Source organism: Eublepharis macularius, chromosome 11 (assembly GCF_028583425.1).
Source record: "Eublepharis macularius isolate TG4126 chromosome 11, MPM_Emac_v1.0, whole genome shotgun sequence".
Lineage (NCBI taxonomy): Eukaryota > Metazoa > Chordata > Lepidosauria > Squamata > Eublepharidae > Eublepharis > Eublepharis macularius.
In genome coordinates this window covers 33194980-33216743 of record NC_072800.1, presented here as the reverse complement: position 1 = coordinate 33216743, position 21764 = coordinate 33194980, and the positions used below count along the sequence as shown (strand labels likewise).

Genomic DNA, 21764 nt, shown 5'->3' with positions numbered 1-21764 from the left:
ATGGCCTATTATGTCAAGGGGCGGCTTGGATCCTTTCTTCATCAGTGGGTCTGTTGATGAAGGAAGTCTGTCCCATCCCTCTTTATTCCTGTGCTAATTTTCACACATATTTCTTTGTAACACAAAGAGAGCAACGTGGATGAAAAGGATAAATGAGACACAATGTGGCACAAGTAAAGTGAAAGGGCAGAACAGTCTGGTGTGCGCGTTCAACAAAGTGCAGGTGGATGCCTCCATTTGGGGAAAAATAAATCAAAAACCCTCAACAGAACTAGAAAACGAGCACCACAGAGAGAAGGCTGCACTTCTTAATGGGCGTGTTTTCTACTTGCATAGAGACTTTTTTTAAAACAGAGGGTAACATGGCAAATGACGTCTGTCAGCCACTTGCACAGCCTGAAATGCGACGGTCCGTTCTGTTGCTTTCAGTTTCTGTCCCCTTTTTCTGCTGCTTGTGGTAGTTAGGGAGGAATGGCTTCTCAGAGGATGGCTCCCTTCTTGTTCCCTAATTCAGTTATGCCTTGGTTTCTGCTCAGTTATGCTCTGGGATGGAAGGAGAATCTTGGAAAGTTAATAGAAGATTTTGTACAAGAAAAAAAATTATTACTTCAAGATTTTTAATTTTTTTTTTAAAAAAAATTGCTTTCCTGAAAGAGAATTTTTATTTGTTGTTGCCTTTCCTCCAGAAGTGTGACAGCATTCCTGCGCGCTGTACAAACAAGAGAAGGAGAAAAAATGTTTCATTGTGAACCCTTTTGTTAAATTTATTGTTTTAATGTTGGAAGAACTACAATTGTACACTTTTGCAAGATAAATGAACAGCAACAACAAAATGAAAGTCCTTGTGTGCTGGAATTTTTTTAATATACTTTTTTTGCAAACAAAGAGGTTCATTTGTTTTTGTTCAGAGGAGTTAGCCGTGTTAGTCTGTAGTAGCAAAATCAAAAAGAGTCCAGTAGCACCTTTAAGACTAACCAATTTTATTATAGCATAAGCTTATGCTATAATAAAATTGGTTAGTCTTAAAGGTGCTACTGGACTCTTTTTGATTTGTTTTTGTGTTGCACAAGATTACAGTTGTATTCTTTTGCAGCTTAAAATCAAGGAAATTAATATTTTTAAATGCATACATTGGTATACAAGGGAGTATATTTTTTTAATATTCTGAAATAAATCTGCAAAAGGACCACGGATTTTGACACTGTAAGTTCTTCTCTCATAACTATTTCCATTAATATGGAACCTCAACATGCCAGGGTGTGCGTGCGTGTGCATGTGTGCGCAAGGGTCTCTTTTGTGCGAGAATTTTATAAGCATCGTTAACAGAGGCCGGGCCATATGTATAGTCTAAGGGTATTTCTCTGAGAGGTACTCAAACTGTTGCAATCAAAACACAGGTGTCTGAGCCGTTCAAAGGCATTACTTCAGAGTCTATCACTTATTAATGCTACTCTTAACGGAGCAGATATATCTTCAATTATGGAGAACGTTGTGTGTAAAAAAAAAAAAAAGAAAGAAACCTCAATTTAGGTAATTCGAAAGCCATGACAGTTTTTGGCAAGGAGCAATATTTTCCCCATGGTGTGGTATTGCTAAAAGGCTTGAATTTCCTAAGTGGATGGGATTCCATATCAAGTTATGAAGTGTATTATCTTTATTCCCCCTAGTGTTTGTAAGAGATGTATTCGAAAAATGGATCACCACTGTCCGTGGGTTAACAACTGTGTAGGAGAGAATAACCAAAAGTACTTTGTACTGTTTACGGTAAGTAGCTCACTCAGCATTTCTTTTCAACCTTATTCAGATCAGGGCACTGAAACTTCAAGTGGGACTTGCTCAATGTCTTAAGTTGAGTTTTTGAAAATAATTGCAATGGAATTTCTGCTGGTGGAAAGAGAGACAGTTAACATTGCAACATATTTGAGTAATGTAACTGAAGAATAACATTAAACCATCTAAAGGGTGTGTTATCATAGTCTTAAGTCATCTATTTTAAATTTGTAATAGTAGAGACCAGCACGTTTGTTAGTTTGATTTTTAACAAAGAATGTGTGTCTCTTTCTCCACGTCTGCCAAAGTAGTTGGGCTGTTTTAATGGAGTAAAAAAACCCCAATTTACTCATTATATAGCAAGAAAAGAACAGGAGGGGTCCAATTATACTGTTTTTTTAAACTTTAAAATGTGTCAAGAAAATACAAAGAGGCTAGAAACCCTGGGTGCGCGCGTGCGCGCGTGCGCGCGTGCGTGCGTGTGTTGACTGGAGATTTTTTCCCCTTCCACAATAGAGTGTGATTCGCTTCTCTTTCTCCAGTCAGTTGGTACTGTTCCCTGGTGGCATGCATAACGCTGCTGTTGTAACACTTAACACTACTGTTCAAGACTGCATAAGTTGATTAAAAAGCCAGCGTGGTGTAGTGGTTAGAATGTTGGACTAGAATCCTGGAGGCCCAGGTTCGATCCCCCACTCTGCCATGGCAGCTCACTGGGTGACCTTGGGCCAGTCACACACCCTCAACCTAACCTACTTCACAGAGTTGTGAGGATAAAATGGAAGGGAAGAGAATAATGTAAGGCACTTTGCGTCCCCATTGTAGAGAAAAGGCAGTGTATAGATGAAGTAAATTCAAATAAAAATAAATTTGTGTTTGGAAGAGTTGGAGTGTCAGGCTAGTAATGATCTTACCTGTTCGTGGTATTACCTTAGGAATGGAGAGTAAGATGAAATTGCCTCTGTCTCTTTCCATATCTAGTTCTGACAAAGCAAAATAATTTGCTAACATTACTCCATATTGTTGCAGATTTGGTAATTGGTCTCTAGATGCAAACATTAACCATGTTAAAAAGGCTCTCATCTGACTTGAAATAAGATGGGGAACACTTAATTTACTCCAATCATATGACATACATTGTGAAAGAGTAGATTTCCTCTCCCCCCCCCCTGCTCTTATCACATAATTCAGTATTGTTAGGGAAAATGGACCTCTTGTTCATTCAGTCAGTTTACTGCAGGTACTTTTCCACTGGATATGCATAGGCCTATTCATTCTCTAGTTGAAGTAATTTAGGAGATGAGGCTGAAGATAAGGGAATCTTTAATCATGGGGACTAGAATAATGTTTGTCTGACCTAAATGCCATCTTGGATTTCAGCTGCAGCAAAAAATTGGCACACCATCTTTGACAAAATGTTATATTAAACTCTCTGAGTATTGCCTTTCTCCAGCTTAAGTATACAATTTTTCATAATGAAGTATTTCCTTAGTCTTAAGAAGGTAGCACAGGAAACTTAGCAGGAGTTGGGAGTGTGATTACATTGCTGTTAACTTTGGTATGGAACAGTATACTCTTCCATGGAAACATCCACTGTATAGTTTCATTAAAAACATATGGCTATAAATGGGAGATGCTTACTTAATTTTAATTCGCTTAGGTCAGGTTAATCAATTACTGGTGGTAGAGGAAGCTGGGGCAGTCTTATCCAATTTGTGCCTCCCCCCCCCCACCCCCCACTGTGGTTTCCTAGTTAATCAACAGGGCTTTCTTAAACCCCAGCATCAACTTTAGGGGCTACTGTGGGAAAGAGAAGGAAGGGAAGATATGCTTCTTTGAGCATCCTTCTTATGGTTCATCAGATCCAACCTCTTGCAAGACAGTTACTTCTAAAAACGCATAATTAGCCGATATTGCACTACATTTTTGCTCATATTGCACATAAAGATAACAGTTTTCAAAGCAATATTTCTCAACAGTTCAAAATGTATTTTATTTCAGATGTATATAGCACTGATTTCCCTGCATGCCCTGATCATGGTTGGATTTCACTTCCTATATTGTTTTGAAGAAGATTGGACAAGTGAGTACTGATTAATGGAATGCTTTCAAATTAATTGGATTCAGTTTGAGATAGGCTTACAGCGATGTGAGTTTCATTCTTCTCTTTTTCAACAATCCCAGTATGGTTGCAATCTCCACATTGAGAAACCTCAGAACCAAGGTCCTGTCTCAGAAGACATGGAATATTTTTGGCTGGCCCTGCAAACTTCCCCTATCTTGATTTCCGGAACGTTGTCCTGTGACCATTCACACATTGGCAAGGGCCTGCACAGGACTGTACCACCTTAAATATACACATACAGAATTGCATATTTTAACATACCCACACACTAAACTTTTCCTACCTCTTGAAAGCTAACGCATCAGAAGAATTGTCCTTCCTATCTGATTTAACTCTTTAAAAGGCTTTGAAAAATTCTTCTCAATACAGGACTTGAGCTCATGGATTTAGTCCATAGCAGCCTATAACAGTCTCATGCTAAGCTGTGAGCCTTTGTAATTTAAGATAGGTAGGTTGGTTTGCAGTAGAAAAACAGGATTTGAGTCCAGTGGCACTTTAAAACCAACAAGAGTTTCGGAGGATGAGCTTTCGAGACTCAAAGCTGCCTTTGTCAGATACCTGCTACTGGACTTACATTTATGCTGTTTTTAGTTTTAAAAAAAGGTTTTTACACTTTTAATTTTTAAGGGTTAGTTCTAGTAGTGTGCTGGGGTGGGGGTGGGGTGAGGTGGGGTTCCAGATTGTAGCTTTGCTGTTTTGAAAAGTTTATATTTTCCTTTGGCATTGATCTGGTTTTATTTTTATTTATTTATGTCATTTATAGTCTGCCTTTCTCACTGAGACTCAAGGTGGTTTACGCAGTGCAAGATTAGTACAGTCAATATCAAGGACATTTCCGTAAACAATGCCATAGAGTAAATAAATACAAGTTTACAAAGACATAGCATTAGCAAGAATCTAATATAAGTTGAAGAAATGCTGAAACAGAACATAAGTAATTCTAGAACTGACATTAGACAACATACAACTACCCACGGGTAGCACACAGGAGCACATACTTAAGGTAACAGAGAGTTTGTAAGAGAACATGGTGATGAAGTATATGGTCTCTAACTCATGAAGCATCTGAGTTTTATAATGTTATGTTTTTTGGAGGAGTCGTTTAGTGGAGTTTTCTGTTGGTTTCTAAAAAGTGCCAGGTTGGTTCTGCTGGGATTCTCTAGTTTGAAGTTGATTCTGTTGAGCTTTGTTGATTTTGTTTGCATTGGGAGGCTTTGGGCCAGTGGTTGCTCTTGTATGTTTGGCTATTGGCTTCTTTGTCCTAGAAAAAGTATGGGATTCCCTCCTTCGTGGAAAACAACAGCAAGTAGCTGGGGACCATAGCATTGGACCTCTCTTGACTCAATCCACTTGAAACTTAGTGGGTCTTCAGTGGACAGGCAGCAGTCGCTGTGCTGCAGTTTTGGTGTCATTTGTCTTAAAGCAGCTACTCCAGTCCCCCCAAAGTTCCCCCCCATAGAGAATAACAGACCCGATTAATTTCAGGATCCCACCCAAAAACTTGAATCTGAATAGAAAGCCAGTATGAAAGTATTTGAATATCCAGAATACTAATATTTATGGCCTTCCTGATACCTGAGTCTGAAAAATACCATTTTTTGAGTGTGTATATCTACTAATGATTGCCTCTTAATATCTTGCATGCATCTTTGGAAATAACTCTCTACACAAACTGGTGTGTGCTAGATGTGGCAGCCAAACAGATTTTTTTTTTTTAAAGTAGGCTCTTTTTACAATCATGCCCCTGTTAGGAATGCAATCCTAAAGCTAGAATTTTCAGGGATGGCACACGTGGTCAAATCTGCTTCTGTTTCCCCCAAAATTCTGTACGAAGCAACCTATACCAGAAAAGGCTTGCTTTCTGTTTAATTATGCAAATTAAACATATTTGCCTTATAACCCCCTTTCTTTTGCATAAACAAAATAAAAGTTAACACTAAAACTTTGTCCCTGGTTAACCCCACTTTGTCCACCAATTCATGCTGCTGAGATTTTGCTGTGCCTTGTATGAACTTTTTACATACCAGCTACCTCTACATACTTTATTCCATTTACTCTCTTCCTGTAGAATACTCATGTCACATTATGTTTTCACAGAGTGCAGTTCTTTCTCTCCACCGACTACTGTGATCCTTCTTATTCTCTTGTGTTTTGAGGCTCTCCTCTTTCTCATCTTCACATCTGTAATGTTTGGAACGCAGGTACACTCCATCTGCACTGATGAAACGGTAAGTTTTTCCTCGTCTCTTGCTTTTTATGTGTACCTTATTTCAAATATATATCTTAGACACATAGAAAGGATCTTAGCCACACAGAAAAGCAGTAAACTTTTTAAAAAGGAATATTATATAACTGTAAAATACAGTGCCAACACAGGGAAATTATCTTTGAACATGTGATGAGAAACATCAAATGCTGACCAAGCATATATCAGATATGCATGAGAGATTCTCTCTCTCTGTGACATTTATATACAACACTTTTGAGTGAGGATTGCCTTCTGTTCCTTCACCCCATACAATAGAGAATCTCTCTCAAAATTCCCATGAAATGTTCCATGGAGGCATCTTTCCAAGGTCTTGATTTGCAATAATATTTTTCTTCACACCTTTACATGTTGATAAATGTGGAAAAACAGTATTTTTATGCAAGTGCAGTTTATATTTAGCAGTGGAAGAACTGCATCTTATACGTGTACGTGACTATCACTGCAGTAGCCAGCTACAGAAAAAGGAAATCTTAACAACCATGAAGATTTTACAGAGAACAAGGAAACGTGTTTGGACCTTACTTGGTAATAAGTACTTGGTCGTATTGCAGGCTTTGATAAGAACACTTGAAAGGAGTCTGACTGGCTAAAGATGTAAGAGGACCGAGCATCTTTTAAGAAATTTTGTTGTATGTGACCGGAAGAGGGATGCTTGAAAAGCATTCAGACATAATTGTTTGCCCCTCTAAGTTTAGGTCTTCCAAAATGGAACCTACCCATCTTATCTTGGATGATATTCTGGAAATATACTGCTTCAAAAGTCAAAGCTATGACCCAGCATACAAACAAGATACATAATGGAATCACAGGAAATGCCCCACTTATTTTATTTGTTGGCTTTTCATTCTTAAAATAATTTCAGGATACAGCTCCAAGTAGCAGCTCAGTAGTGGGTCTCAGGGGATGGGCTGGAGATTGAAGGTATGTTTAGTACCTTCTTCAAAGGTGCTTTAGCAACTTGCCAATTATTTGATCACCCATTGCTGCCATCTCTGTGGGAAGAAGAGGCTGTATTTTCTTTCTGCAGCAAATTGCTTTATACCAGTGAGTTTGTATTTGGCTAAATGCAGTATCAGCAGTTGAATCTCATTTCCCTATCACTTCAAAAAAATGAAGGTCATTCATCTAAGTTGAGTTTGCTAGCTCTGCAATCCTAAGCAGAATTGACTGATGGGCTTTAAATGGTGCAACTTTGCTTAGGACGCCATTGCGAGAAGATGGCTAATTTTTATTTTGGGGATCCAAAGCAGCTTACAGTGTTCTCCTTTCCTCCATTTTATCCTCGCTACAGCCCTTTGAAGTAGGTTAGGCTGAAAGTATGTGACTGGCCCAAGATGTGGAAGCAAGCTTTCATGGCAATATGGGGAACTCACATTCGAGTCTCCTAGATACTAGTGTGACTAAGTAGCCTGAGGGCTAAAAGCAAGACATGTCAAACTTGCTATGAGCACCTGAAGCTGGGAAGAAATGGATTAGAGGGCAACATTCTACCCAGCCTTCTATTCTATTGCACTGTTCATTTCTGCTAATGAAGACGTCACCCACATCAGTTACCACAGGGAGCCCCCATTGCAAATGGTTCATATTGAGTTGACGTTCATGGTGGAATATTTGCAGATGGCTATGGTTTAGTTCCTTGTGTGGATGCTGTTCTCTGAGTCATTTGTGCAAGTGGCCTCATGTAATAGAGAGGTATATAAAACTGTTTCCTAATGCTTTGTGACAGGAGTTACATGCTAAGGCAGGCATGAAGGTACAAAAAAGATCCTGTTGGACTATACCAAGGATATCCCTAGCCTATCATTTGGTTTCTAAGAAAGGCCAGTCCAGATGCCTCTGGCAATGCTCACAAGAGAACACGGAGGCAGTAACGCTCTTCTGTTGTATTTTTCAGCTACTAGTATTCAAGGGGGTTGGGATAGAAACTGCCTGTAAACATGGAGGTTCCATTGAAACAATGAAGCTAACAGCTATTGATCTGCCCCTTCTCCACAAATTTGTCTAACACTCTTTAAAAGCAAGTGTTCATCACCATATGCTGTAGCAGTAAAGGCCTTAAGGGTTGTGTGAAATAGTATTTTGTCTATTCTGAGCTTGCTACTGATCAATTTTATTGGTTAACCACAGAAGGAGAAAAAAATCTCTCCCTGCCATTTATAATCTTATAAACCTTCAGAATGTGTCCCCTTTTCTGAACGTAAAGTGAATGGAATTTTTAAAACTTCATGTGAGAGGTGCTTCAACAGTGCGTTGCTTTTGTTTCAAGTGTTATAATATCCTTTTACAGCTAGGGCCCTCTGACCTGTATACAGTATTTCATATGTGGCTGTGACATACACTTCTGCGAGAGACATGATGCTAGCAGTTTTAGTTTCATTCTTTTTCTAATAATTCCTCATTATGAGTTTGCTTTTTTCTCACTACACACTGAGTTGGTGCTTTCCGGGAACTGTCCACTATGGCAGTCACAGCCAATTTAGCTACCACCAGTATGGTTATGAAGTTGGGATTTTTTTGCTGAAAAGTGTCATAGAACCCTACAACATTTGAATTGTTTGTTTGACCACCTAACTATTTAGAGAGTTGTCTTCTGAAGTTCTTCGTGGTCCGCTTGGGTTTTTACCATCTTGAATAATTTCACATCTTCTGATTTTGCATCTCTTGCCTGACTTCAGATCACTTCAGTTAGAGTGCTGGTCCTAATATAGATCTTTGGCAGATCCTTACATTGTGAAAATGTTGCTTCCTGTTAAGAATCCGTAACAGCTTCAGATGTCTAATCCCATGGCTGCTGCTTATGCCAGGCTCCTTTCGTAAAGGAGCTATCAGAAGCTTTTGGGGAGTCCAGGTGTGTGGCATCTACCAGCTTACCTACATGGCTGTAGACACAAAAAAAATCATTTGTAGGAACCCTGTTGGCTCTTCCATGCATCTAATAATTCTAATAATTACAACACTTTCAGCCATTTAGAGATTGTCCTGGCTCTTCTCCCTCCATAGTAGTAGAGAGTGCCCTCAAGTCATTGCCAACTCATGGCGACCCCTGGCAGGATTCTCATGGCAAGAGATTAACAGAGGTGATTTGCCATTGCCTGCCTTTTGTTGCCTCTCATATTCCTGTGTAAATATTGGGTTTACAATTGCTCTCTTCTGATATTCTGCTGAGGAAGCTGGTTTTTGTGAAAAAATAAGATCACATATTTAATATTTTGATTTCTTTAAGGACTCCCGTATGAATATCATCTAGCCCTAGAACCTTTGCAAACTGTAAGCCATTTGCCTTTGTTACCTCTATTTAATATAGCTGTTCTAAAGTCCCCCCCCATCATGAGTCACATATCTCACAGTGATGGCCAGTGTAAAATTAATTTGACTTCTTTGCAGCCTGTCTGCCTTCCTTCAGTCATCGTCTGAACTTTCAATACAATCCTAAGCAGCGTTGCACACTTCTCAGCCCATGGACTTAGAAGGGCTTAAGTCCCTTTAGAATTGCACTGCTTGTTTTCTGGTTTCCTTCTCGTGGTGTGTATAAAGAAACGTTGGTTGCCTTTGTTTGTGCCTTGAATACTTTGCTTCTCCAATTTCTTTGTTACTTGATCAATTTACTGTTTTACTGGTGCTCATGTGTATATATATGTTTTAGTTTTCTTATTTGTACAGTATTTTCATTATTCAAATTTCAAGGTTCCAGAAGGGTATTGATTTTCCAGACTTTCCCATAGGACTTCCTTTTTAACTTATCCCCTCCCTGTTCAAAGATTCCTTCATCCAAAATTAAATCCAACCTTCTTAGAAATTCTAGTTGTTTCCTTCTTGCATGTATGTTGAATTCAATACGGCTGTAGTCTGTTCTCACATGGTTCACCACCATATATATTTCATACCAGTTATATTTCATATCAGTTTTGGCCATGTCTCTGTTTTTTTACTTCCTTCTGGTTGGGGAGGGGAAAGTATAGTATGTTCTTGGTACCATTTTATTGAGGGGGGCGGGTCTGGTATTTCAGCCTACAGCAATTCGTTCCTCCTACAGTTTCTAGTTTCATTAAATGTTTAGATCAACAACAACAATGCAACGTACTCTGTTGTTTCTGTATTTTTTGTGTCATTGTGAAAAAACTTGCCCCAAAGAGTGGAGGTTTTCCTAAGCTAGCTTGTGTAAAAAATAAGTTTCTCAGTGCTTGCTTTTTCTTATTTGTCACTATGAAAACTGTATATTTGTGAATGAGTCTTTTGAATGCAAATGCTATAACACTGAAGGAATTAACTTACAATCTCCTGTTCAAAGGACCTGTGTTTGCACTCTCTCTAACCTTCACTAACAATGTTATTCTTTTCTCACCCACTGACATGCTTATACTTTACCCTCCAGTTCTTTTCCCTGCTGTCAGCCTCTGTTTGCCCAATCTGAAGCTTCTATGGAACTGCAAAAGCCATATTTGAAGCTGGACTACTACTTGAGCTGCTATTGCAGACCCTGGCAGCTATTGGAGGAGGGGGGTAGGGGAGAATAATGGGGTCTCTTCATACAAATGTAAGACTGCCTCATCGAGCACTTCTTGAGATGAAGGCATTTTCACTTTCTCCAAAAATTACACGAGCATTTGTATGATTTTTCTGTCAGCTCTATTTATAAATTGTATAGGTACGGGGGACTTTTCTTATTTTTACACTTTTGAAAAATGAGGGAGATGTTCAGGAAATGAATCTGGTTATTTCCTGTTCCAACCAGTTGCTGAAGGGTAGCTTAAGAGGGGTCCTTTTCCCCGAAACCAGAACTCCCAAAAATAAGTTCCTGACTGAAAATGTCATATTTCTGTTTTCAGGGAATAGAACAATTGAAAAAAGAAGAGAGAAGATGGGCTAAAAAAACAAAATGGATGAACATGAAAGCAGTATTTGGCCATCCGTTCTCTATAGTTTGGCTTAGCCCATTTGCTACTCCAGACCAAGGGAAGGCAGACCCATATCAGTATGTGGTCTAAGAATTCCTGAACAGCATTTCCACTAAAACAAAACTGCATTTACAGCACTACAGTCATTTTTCATGAATGTTTCAAATGAAAAGGCAGAATCTTTTTTATATATTAAAAAGGCCTATTCAATGGCTGAACACTGCAGAGGAAAAAAAACACCCTTGTATTCTGAAAAAAATTCGGTAATTCTCTTTCGTTCTGGTGGCTAAAGCTTTTTTTATTTTTTTTAACTTAACTTTACTGGCCTGTTTTTTCCCCCCTGTCTGCTTTCTGTATGACATAACTAATGTAAAGGGGAATCTCTTTTCTCTGAACTCGCCTGTATTGACTGAGTAGTCTTATACTGTGATTGACATCTGAGCGACAGTCTGTGCCAACAATCCCATCTTCCTGCATAGACATAGTTTTCTTGAAGGCAGATGATACTTTTAGTGGCCAGTTGGTCTCTTTCTTTATGGCCCCCCCCCCTCGCACGTTTAAGCATCACTGGTTAAGAACTCAAAGATGGAAGGCGTATCACATTGCAAAAGGGTCAGTTCAAAATGACATTGCTTTTCATTAACGTTTAAAACACCATCTTACTTTGGACGCTCCCAGTTACAAAAAACGGGATCCTATCTTCCATGCATTGTTTAGTACCATAGCTTTTCCTGGTTAGGAGGAACTGCTGTCTTCTTGGGTTAAATGATGGAATGTTTTGCGTGTGTGGATTTTAATGCCTTACTGTTGGGAATGGAGGAAGAAATCTTGAGTTAAATGTGTAGAATAGCAAGATAATATCTGTTGGTTTAAACAAAATAAAAAAGAGGGATACAAATGAACAGTGTTCATATGTAGAAGCAACTTGCAGGCTCAGACTTAAAAAAAACCTAAGCACAGAAAGTTTCTATAGATATGTCAGCATTGTCTCCCTTCCCTTAGCATTACCAGTCTTTTATAGCTCTGTAAATGTTTATTCTCCTTTATATTTATATATATTATATATTTTACATTGGGGAAAATGTCAAGTGTTAATGGTTCATGCATGCCTTCTGTCATGACTATATGGATGGCAAACTTTGTGCATAGTATGAACCAGAAAGTAGGAAGTATAGAGAGGGCATTCGGTCTAAAACAAAAACAGGTAAATCTGATGATACGCAAACTTACTGAGTCTATAATGCTTTTGTATCTGGGCAGGGATTTTGCTACATATTTTAGATCGCAAGGGTGGAGGTAGCAGTATTACCTATTGAATGGGAACCATCAGAGTAATTTGCTGAAAACCCCCGCAAAACATAGAACTGCAAATTAGCTGTGCTCCTGAATTTATTCTTTCAACTAAATTGAAGCCATGGGGTAGGGGGGCGGGCATTGGAGGCTAATAGGTCTGTCTCGTTTTGAAAATAATGTGAATGCTGCATCTTTTCAATTCTGTCAATGCTTCCATATGGAAAAAAAACCCAAATGCAATAAACCTTTTCTGAACACTGTTTCTTTGTCTTTTTGGGGGCGGGGGGAAGTAACCTCTTTAAATTTCATTTGCAGCCAGATAATAAAAGGACAGACTGAATCATTAGAATTTGGGTTGAAAATAATGGAGCAAATGTTTACAATCAATAACGTACCATTGGCTATTTCACTCACTTTTAAATGAGTTCTTGACTATCCAGTGAGTAAGTAGCTATTTTGGGGCCTAAATCAATCTAACCCAACATCTATGGTTGTATTTTAAACCAATTCTGCAGTAGAAATGCACACAGTGGATTAACGGGGCTCACTGTATGCTTAATAGTAGAAATTTCTTTGGGGAAAAGATGGCTTTTAGAAATCATGTGCTTTTTAGCAGTTGGGAAAGAAGAAAGGGCTCTTTTTCAGCCCCACCCTACATAATGTTGATACAGAAGTAAGTTTTGTTGAGTTCATTGAAAATTAATCCAAAGTAGTCATGAATAGGATTTTAGCTTTGCTAATCTTGGCCAAGATTTTATTTTTGGTAAGAATACATTTTTGTTGTTGTTTGTAGGATTCTGTAAACGATTCAAATCTTTCACATCCTTACTCCAGTTTCACCCAAGGAACAAGTCAAGTTGCCATATATTCCACAGATTTCACCATGGCCTTGAATTTCAGCATGATGCAATCATCATCTTTGATACAATACTGAGTTACAATAGCTGTGACCATATTATACTGTTTCTAGTTTTCACCCATTTCCCCTTGATACGTAATAGATGATATGCCCTGGCATCTGAGAAAGTTGCTAGATGATGATAGGAAAAAAGGTTCCTCCCTGCCCCTATATATTCTGCTGAGAAATTGAGTCTGTGCCTAAAAATGCATTTCTAAACAGAGGGTTGCTCCCAAGTAAGTGTGCACAGAATTGCAGCCTTAGAGATGTGTTCCAGCAAGCACTTGGGTATGACTGGTGGGACATGATGGTCAAATATTCAATATAATAGCCTGTGGATTTTAATCTGAAGTATTGCAATTGTTGCTGTTAAAACAGATTCTTGGGGCACTTTAATAATTAACGTGAACTGTGATATAAGCCAAAGCCCATTTTGTCTGATGCATCAATTGTTAACACATGCGCGCCGCGCGTGTGTGTGTGTCTGTCTATACACAATTTCAGCCTATATTTACTATTTTGCAATTTGATCTATATTTTACTGTTTAAATCAAGCCATTTTTTTATATGTACATTTAGTCTAAATAACGGATGTTGTACATTAAAGTATGCATTTGGGCTCCCTATCTATGAATAATCATTTTCTTAAGTTTTTCAAAGTAGTATTTAACTAAACCTATAATTTTTCTTTGAGTTGTTTGAAAATCTGTTTTGAAAATAATTTTGTATCCTTTTGTCAGTCATTTGATTTTACAGATGGATAAACTGGAAGGAATATATTATGAATAGTAGAATAAAAATCCCTACATTTGAGATGGTGTGTTTGGAAGCAGGACTTCATCAGAAACTTCTGTTGTGGTGCACATTCATCCACTTAACTTGCTTGCAACAAAAACTGGAACGTGACATATTGCTGGAAGTAACTTGTATAGCATACTCACGAATTATACCCCCTCCCCCAAGATTAATGTGTGTTGGAAAAAGCAAAACAAAAATGATAAATTTCCCAAGGTGTAGGAGGAGTTATTGTAAAGTGTTGGAGCATTCACAAGAGTTTGACACAGTTCCAGATGCAAATTTTTAAAAAATCCCTGTGAAAATGCCACCTTGTGAATGCCACCAAAAATGTGCAAATTGTACCTGCCCAATTCTTTGTGGAGCAGGGCTGGTGAATGTCTTTCAGCATAACGTTACTTCAGCAAACAAAACTCCCAATTTGCTTCTTGGCTGTTGTAGTGGCTTGTCTTACGTTTTGGGAATTGTTTGGAGTAGGCTATGTAACTATTTTTTTAAAAAAATATAAAACAAATAATTGGGATTGCAAGAGATTCAGTAGATGACGTTAAGTTTTTCCTTCAGTTAGAGCAACCCACTGAATCAATATGAAGTTGGCATTCGCTATCAGTTTTTATAGGTTATTCTGCCCTTCTCACTGGTCCTTTCCATATCAGAATCTTTCCGCACAACTGTTGCATTGCTCTTCTGTTGTCAAATGGAAGCAGAACTATCAAGTGGTTTCTACACACTTAATATTCCCCTTGCAACCCTACAGTAACCATTCCCATGAAAAATCCAAAAGTGGGTGCACATTATGAAACCCTCTTGGGTTGTCTCCAGGAAGGGAATCGTGCCCCTCTCTCTGCTGCTGAGTAATATAGGAGGACTTTCTATCCATTCATTTTGCAAATAAGTAAATCCTTGATGGGCAACTGCAGAAGATACTTGAATTGTGCGCCTCCCCCTGCTGTGAGAAGTTCAACGTGCTAATCAATCTGAGGCAGTTTTGCCCTGCACTGCTCAAGGAGGCTTTCTTTTACTGATCTGCTGGTTGCAGTTTTACATACTAATGGACCTGAACCTTACAAGCAAAATTCCCTCAATAATTGAAGATCTCACATCTCTTCCCCCATTAGAGCAACCAGCTCCTTATTCATTTCCTGATCTTTGAAACCCCATCAGTTCCCTGTAATTTTTAATTGCTCTGTCAGTCATGCTGTTAGACTGTTGTACAACAAAAGAACTGGAATTTTTAAGTGCATGCTCACAAGCAGCCCTCCCTCAACTGAGCTCATCATCCCTTTTATCCGTTAGTGTAATTGGCCCTTTAATCAAACATTTCTTAATCCCATTTCTTCTTTGCAGTCCTCCTCTGTTTAGAAATAATCAGGGAAAGGACCACATTACAAGTCATTTTAAAATAGCCGTGCAGGATATTCCCAAATATGCCACGGGATGTGACCACTGCTCTGCAGGGCTTTTCAGCTGGAACGCAGTGGAATGGAGTTCTGGCACCTCTTGAAAATGGTCACATGGCCAGTGGCCCCGCCCCCTGATCTCCAGACAGAGGGGAGTTTAGATTGCCCTCTGCGACAGCTCCCCTCTGTCGAGATCAGGAGGAGGGGCCACCGGCTATGTGACCATTTTCGCCAAGGGTGATTTAAACTTAAAAAAAAAAAACTTGTTCCAGGAGACCCAAAGTGACGTCATTGTGCGGTCCTGAGTTCCGCCACCTCTTTACCCAGAAAAAAAGCCCTGTTGCTCTGTGAGCGTATCAGTAGCACTTTATCAGTCCACATTGGGCAGCCTAATGCCAAGAATAACATTATCTTCTATATCTGAGAACAGCAGCAATGGTTGTATTCTCCATAATCAAATGACCGTATGGTGACAATTTTAGGCAAAATCTAGTGTGAAGGCAAAATCTCTAGTGAAAGCGCTTACTGAAATGCATTTAAATCTTCCCCTGGTACCTTTCCATAATATATTGCTTAAAAATTACGGATTACCTCCAATCCTGGGTTTTGGTTTGCAATAAAAAAGCTGCTTTTTATGAGGTCTGTGTAATGGGTTGACACTATTCAATTTTAATCTGTCCCTAGGTCATCAAAATCACAACCTATAGATTCCTGTTTCTCTGATCTCACCTCCCTTTTGGAGATAGAGAGATAATCTTGGTAGTTTCCCGCTTGTTTCCACTTGGTGTTGAACTTATTAAAATCCAGTCTGTGTGAGTGGTTGACATTAAGTTTTATGTGCCAATAAATCAGTAGCCCAGGAAGGCCCCAGGGACAGAGGGAGTCGTATGTTCCTTTCAAAAAAATCTTTTAAATAACACATGATCCTGAATGTATTTGTGATCGTTTCCATTTCATAGTGGTTAATATTTGAGGCAGTGTGATTTCAGTAGCTGTCATTGGACTATAGCCAGGGAGAGACCCTGGTTCAAATTGCTACTATGCCACAAAGTGACCTTTGGGCCTCTCAGCCTATTATACTTCACTGGCTTTCCGTGAACATAAAATTAGAAGGGGAGAACCATGTATGCTGTTCTGAGCTCATTCAAGGAAGAGCAGCATAGGAAGGAAGAACTACTCATCCCTCCCTTTGTCTAAGAAGTTCAAGGCAGCATACACGGTTTCCCACTCCTGTCTTATCCTCCCAGTACCACTGTGAGGTAGGTTAGGCAGTGTGTGTGACTGGGCCGAGGAAGTTTCCAAGCAGAGTGAGGTAGAAGGTTAGGCTGAATGTGTGTGACTGACTCAGGGTCATCCAGCAAGCTTCCATGACATGAGTTGGGATCTGAACTGGGGTCTTCCCTCAGTCTGGCACTCTAACAGCATGCAACACTGGGTTTCTGTAGCAGTGGAAAAGGGCAAGAGTCAGCACCTATAAGACTAACAAAATTAGTGGTAGGGTATAAGCTTTTGTGAGCCACAGCTCACTTCTTCAGATACAGAATCACAGAGTTGGAAGGGACCATACAGACCTTCTAGTCCAACCCCCTGCCCAATGAAGCTAGAATGTGAGTCCATCTGTCCTTATACCTTGGAGAATAGATTGATTACAGAAGCCAAATGATAATAGCTGGTAAATGACAAAGGCAGGCATGATTGAATATGGTGGGGTATGCAGAGGGGTAGTGGGTGTGGAGAAATTAGCTTTGGTAATGAGACAGAAAGCCTTTGTCTCAATTCAGTCCATGTGGACACATTGTCTTGAGTTTCTGTGTTAACCACTTGGTAAACAGTCATGTATAACCTTCACCAATACTAAGCCCATTTCATATTTTACTTTTTCCCCTCAGAGGCAAAGAGAGGCTCCTTCCTACTGTCTACAGCAATTCATTTAAGGGGGAAAATGTATCAGGATTTTTAATATAATCGATATCCTGATCTGCCTCTTGGGGCTATGTTTGTGAATAAGTAAAAGCAAGACATGCATCCCTGTTGACAAGTCTTATTTTTTGTTAAGCGTGAGATTTGTTATTTTCATGTACTGTAAGTGCTTAAACTCTGCCTTCCACTTATGTACGCTTAGCATATAAATTGGTTATGGTCAGGCTGTTTTCCCTGCTATTGCACATGCCTTTCTTAGCTTTCCACACTCTCTGCTAAACCAAGGTAGACAGGATGGTCAGTAGAACCGTGTGGCAAAGTGACAGGCAGTTGTGAAGATTATTGTCATACACTTTCTTCGTGTGGCCTTCCTCAGGTTCTGCTCTTTGGCTCCCCGTGAAAGTCAGAAATTTTTGGGCGTTCTGTTTTCCTATCAGCCATTAGTCTCCAATCATTTTAAGGGCAATTGTTAGAATTTCAACATTTTCAAGAAAACTTCTGTTAAAGTGTATATAAATCTCTGAAGGCATGTCCCATTCAAACAAAATCTTTCTACCACTATTCAAATACTGGCATTTTACAGAAGGCATCATCATCATTAAGAAGAGAAAAGGTGTGTCTAGACTAGAGACCTTGCTGTGTTTCATGTCATGTCTGTGTCTTGCTGGTCTTATTGTGATTGTGTGTGTACGTTTGTGTTTACTGTTCCCATGTGCCCTTTCCTTACAAACTACAAGCTTTTAAAAAAAATCTATGTGGAATTTATCCTATGCATTTACCCACTTGCCTATAAGCAAGATGCGATGAAAAGTACTTGGTTGGGGGTAGGCTGGGTGTACACCTTTTGTGTTACTTTCTGGCTTCTGAGATCATGAAATAAAAAGTCTGCCAAACACATCAGTAAAAGCAATTAAAAATGGTGCAAATTTGGTGTTTTTTAGAGCTCCAGTAACGGAGGAAGAGAAGGCGAGTGTATTGTTATGACCAATCATGGCAAAGTTTTTTAAAAAATCTCTTCAGTAAAGTAGAAACCAAGGCTGCAGTGTTAAATTGATTAAATAGATTGCTTTTAAAAGGTGCCCCAATAAACGACAGCAGATTTTTTCCTCCACAAATTGTTAATATTTTAAAATAAAAATTCTTATAAAAACCATTGGTTGCAGGCACCATCTTAAAGAAGGCATTCCTTCTCCTCTTAGAGAGGAAGAAATGGCTCCTAAGGTGGTCCTGTTGTAACTCATGCACTTATCATCTCAAAACCAAGGGAATGCTTTTTTTATCATTTTGCAAATTTAAGCAGCTTGATTAAATTACCTAAGATTTGACAGCCTGAGAAGAAACTATTCTTCCAGAGAACCTGGAAGCAGAGTGCCGAAGAGGCAGAATGGCTGCTATTTAATGTAGCACTCACTAGGAGATACTGATGTGAGTCTAGGTGTAGAACTGTTATATCCACAGGCATGGTTATGATGAAGTCCTTGTCTGGGACCATATTGATCGACCCTCTGTATACTATTTGTGACTCTTTGCTTGAGAGGTTTTACTTAACTGTTATTTTCCTGACCATTTGACCATATGGATAAAGACTGTTCTTGACCCTTTTCTTTTTTGTAGGAAGGTTAACTTTCCTGACTGAAAATATTTTATGATATGGCACATCATGTCCCAAGTTCTATGGTATTAAATGTAACAAAAAACTTATTTTGTCTCCTACAGGGCATTGAGCGGCTTAAAAAACAGGAGCCCACTTGGGAAAGAGTCGTCGGCTGGGAAGGGATGAAACTGGCTTTTGGGGGTGAATTTTCTCTGCGGTGGCTCAGTCCTTGTTCGGACCTGAGTTGCGAGAAGGCTCCGCCATCCGGTACAGCAACAGTTGCGCCATCTGAGAGGGTGGCTCAGGAAGCTTTTGAACAGCTTTCTGATCATGAGTTTGTTGTGCAAGTGTGTTAAAGGAATAATGCTAAGTGCCCTTAACAATTTCTGCATACTTTTGAAATCTATGCACTTGAGACTTAGCTTTAAGGGACCATGATGCATGAAGCCGCTGGGGCTACATTGTTCCCTGTAGCCAAGGGCCATACTAAACACAAGCAATGCAGCCAGATTCTCACAACGTCCATCTATGGATGATGACAACAGTTTAACTGAGCTACTGTAACCGTCCTGTGAAACGTAAACCGTTTATAAAGTTAACATTTCCTTTTTGAAAGTATGCAATAACTATGTTGTTTCCCAGGAGAACCACGAAGCTTAGCGCATCTCAGACTGGTCTGTTTGGTGTTTTGTTTTGATCTCATGGCATATGGAGATTGACCAAGAAAATCAAAACAAGTACAAAACTTTAAGTTCAGCAATGTGATTCTGGGAGGCCAGGGAAATCCTTTTTATTCCTGCTCTATTAATTGAGAGGGTTTGTGTTCCTCTAAATGGTCCCCCGGGAAGCACAACTGTGTTAGAAATAGTTGGTTTTGCTACCAATAATATATACCAATAACAAATAATTTTAATCAGAAGAACTACGGAGATTAAGTTCAATTGCCCCTTTTCAGCCAAACCAGCATTTTGAATATTGGTGATTGTTTATTACAGCTGGTAATAATTGTGATATAATTCTATGATGTTCTGATAATGGTAGTTAAAAAGCTGGATTTGGGATGCTGATTTTTGAAAGGATGATCAATAATTTTAATGTCTTACAAATGACAGTGATCAAAAATTTCAATGTCTTACAGATATGTAGCCTGTTTGGTGCAGTCTATAAAATTAGAATTCTGATGGTGCTGCTACAATCAGCGGCTATAGCCTTAGAATAAGCTTGAAAGTTGCAGTGCAGCTTTTTGAAAAACGATCTAATGGGGAACACAGTTATTATCACTGTGGCTTGGATGATAAACACTTGAATGGCAAAAGCCGTGACCAAATGCTCCTGTGTACCTTCAAAGGGGACCAATTAATCTTAGTGTCAAGGACACCACTTATTCCCAAGAAATTCTTGGAAAAAGAGGAGATTATCTGTCTGGAAACAAATGTTTTAAGGTTAGACAAGTGGACTTTTCAGCTTCTTCCTAAAGGCTGGGTGTTTTTCTGTACTCTGTCAAAGAGGAGGTAGTCATGCCTTAAGCTTCTTATCACATGGTGGAACATCAGCAGGCCTATTCAGCACTTCAACTGCGACATGTGCAAAAAGGGCCAGGATTCAGAGACCTCTTCAACTCTGCTGGCAGGCCTCATATTTGATTTTCTTCTCTTTCCCTCTCCTTAATTGGCTAACTGAAGCATCAAAAACAGTTTGGGAGATACAACATGTTGCTTCCGTTCAATGGGAGGGGTGCTCCTTTGGCTTTCTAGCCTATATATTGCCTTTAAAACCTTAAATTTATAAACATCTGTAATTTATTTAAAATATGGAACTATAGCATTTTGAAAGGATGAAGGCTACTTCTCTCTTTCCTAGAGGAAACTAAAAAGCTACCAACAGTTCTCAGCAAGGGGCTTAAGAGATCTTCATAAGCATCGTGTGCATTCCTAGAAGGGAGAAATACCACTAGCCTGAAATCAAATGAGGAAGTAATCCCGTGTACGTCCTTTTCAACTCCCACATAAAGCTGGAGCGAACTGTAGCTGCTCCTGTCCTTTCCTTCTCTGTTCTGCCCCACAATAATCCGGAGGATTCCATTTTGTCCTTACTGCAGTCGGTATAAGTGGGCAGACCAAAGGACCGGGGGCAGAATGGGCTCCTGCTTTATCAGGGACCTTGATGGGTTTCCCCAACAGGCCAAACAGCACCTCTACAGACTGTTTCAGGTTGGGAAAATGGTGTGAGGGGAGGTTGGAGTCCTTCCCCCATGAACACAACACTTGCAATCTGAATCAGGCACTGTGTTCATGGGGAGGAGAACCTACTACTACATCTGAGAGCCAAACTACAAGTGACGCCTTACACAGGTTGGACACTTGTCAGCTTACCTCAAGTTTTGATGGGAAATGTAGGCATCCTGGTTTTACAGCTTGGCTCTCCATTACAGCTGCAAGACTAGGATGCCTACCTTTCCCATTAAAACTTGAGGGAAGCTGACAAGTGTCCAACCTGTGTCAGGCGTCACTTGTAGCTTGGCTCTAACTCTTAACACAGGATGAACACCCTGGAACCAACCCGTGTAAAACTCAAACAACATGGCACCCCTGAGGTAAATATTTGTTTGGATCTAAACCGTGATTATAATACTAGAAAAGAAGAAAGGCTGGAAAAGGGAGAAACATTTTTCATAGTTATAAATGGAAATAAAGTATAATGATTAAAAGGTAGCTGTCCAAGTATTATAGAAGTCAGTGTTTAATTCAGATTTCAGGGAGGGAGGTGAAGGCCCAGGTGAAGCTTCTGAAAATTTGAATGTCCCTG

At 39.4% G+C, this 21764-nt stretch overlaps 1 protein-coding gene across 4 annotated transcripts in view; it reads left to right on the top strand.

Moving 5' to 3' along the window:
• The window catches only part of ZDHHC3 (zinc finger DHHC-type palmitoyltransferase 3), a 43331-nt gene extending 21905 nt beyond the window's left edge, over positions 1 to 21426 (top strand). For 3 of the 4 annotated variants that reach the window (XM_054991184.1, XM_054991182.1, XM_054991183.1), the window contains exons 4-7: positions 1668 to 1764; positions 3772 to 3853; positions 5993 to 6123; positions 19082 to 21426. In XM_054991184.1, coding sequence (XP_054847159.1) covers positions 1668 to 1764; positions 3772 to 3853; positions 5993 to 6123; positions 19082 to 19315 — 544 coding nt within the window. In that variant the 3' untranslated portion in view covers positions 19316 to 21426. Of the gene's footprint in view, positions 1 to 1667; positions 1765 to 3771; positions 3854 to 5992; positions 6124 to 10990; positions 12613 to 19081 lie in introns of those variants that run through there. The other variant, XM_054991185.1, reaches the window with a different exon arrangement.
• The last annotated feature ends 338 nt before the right edge of the window (positions 21427 to 21764 follow it).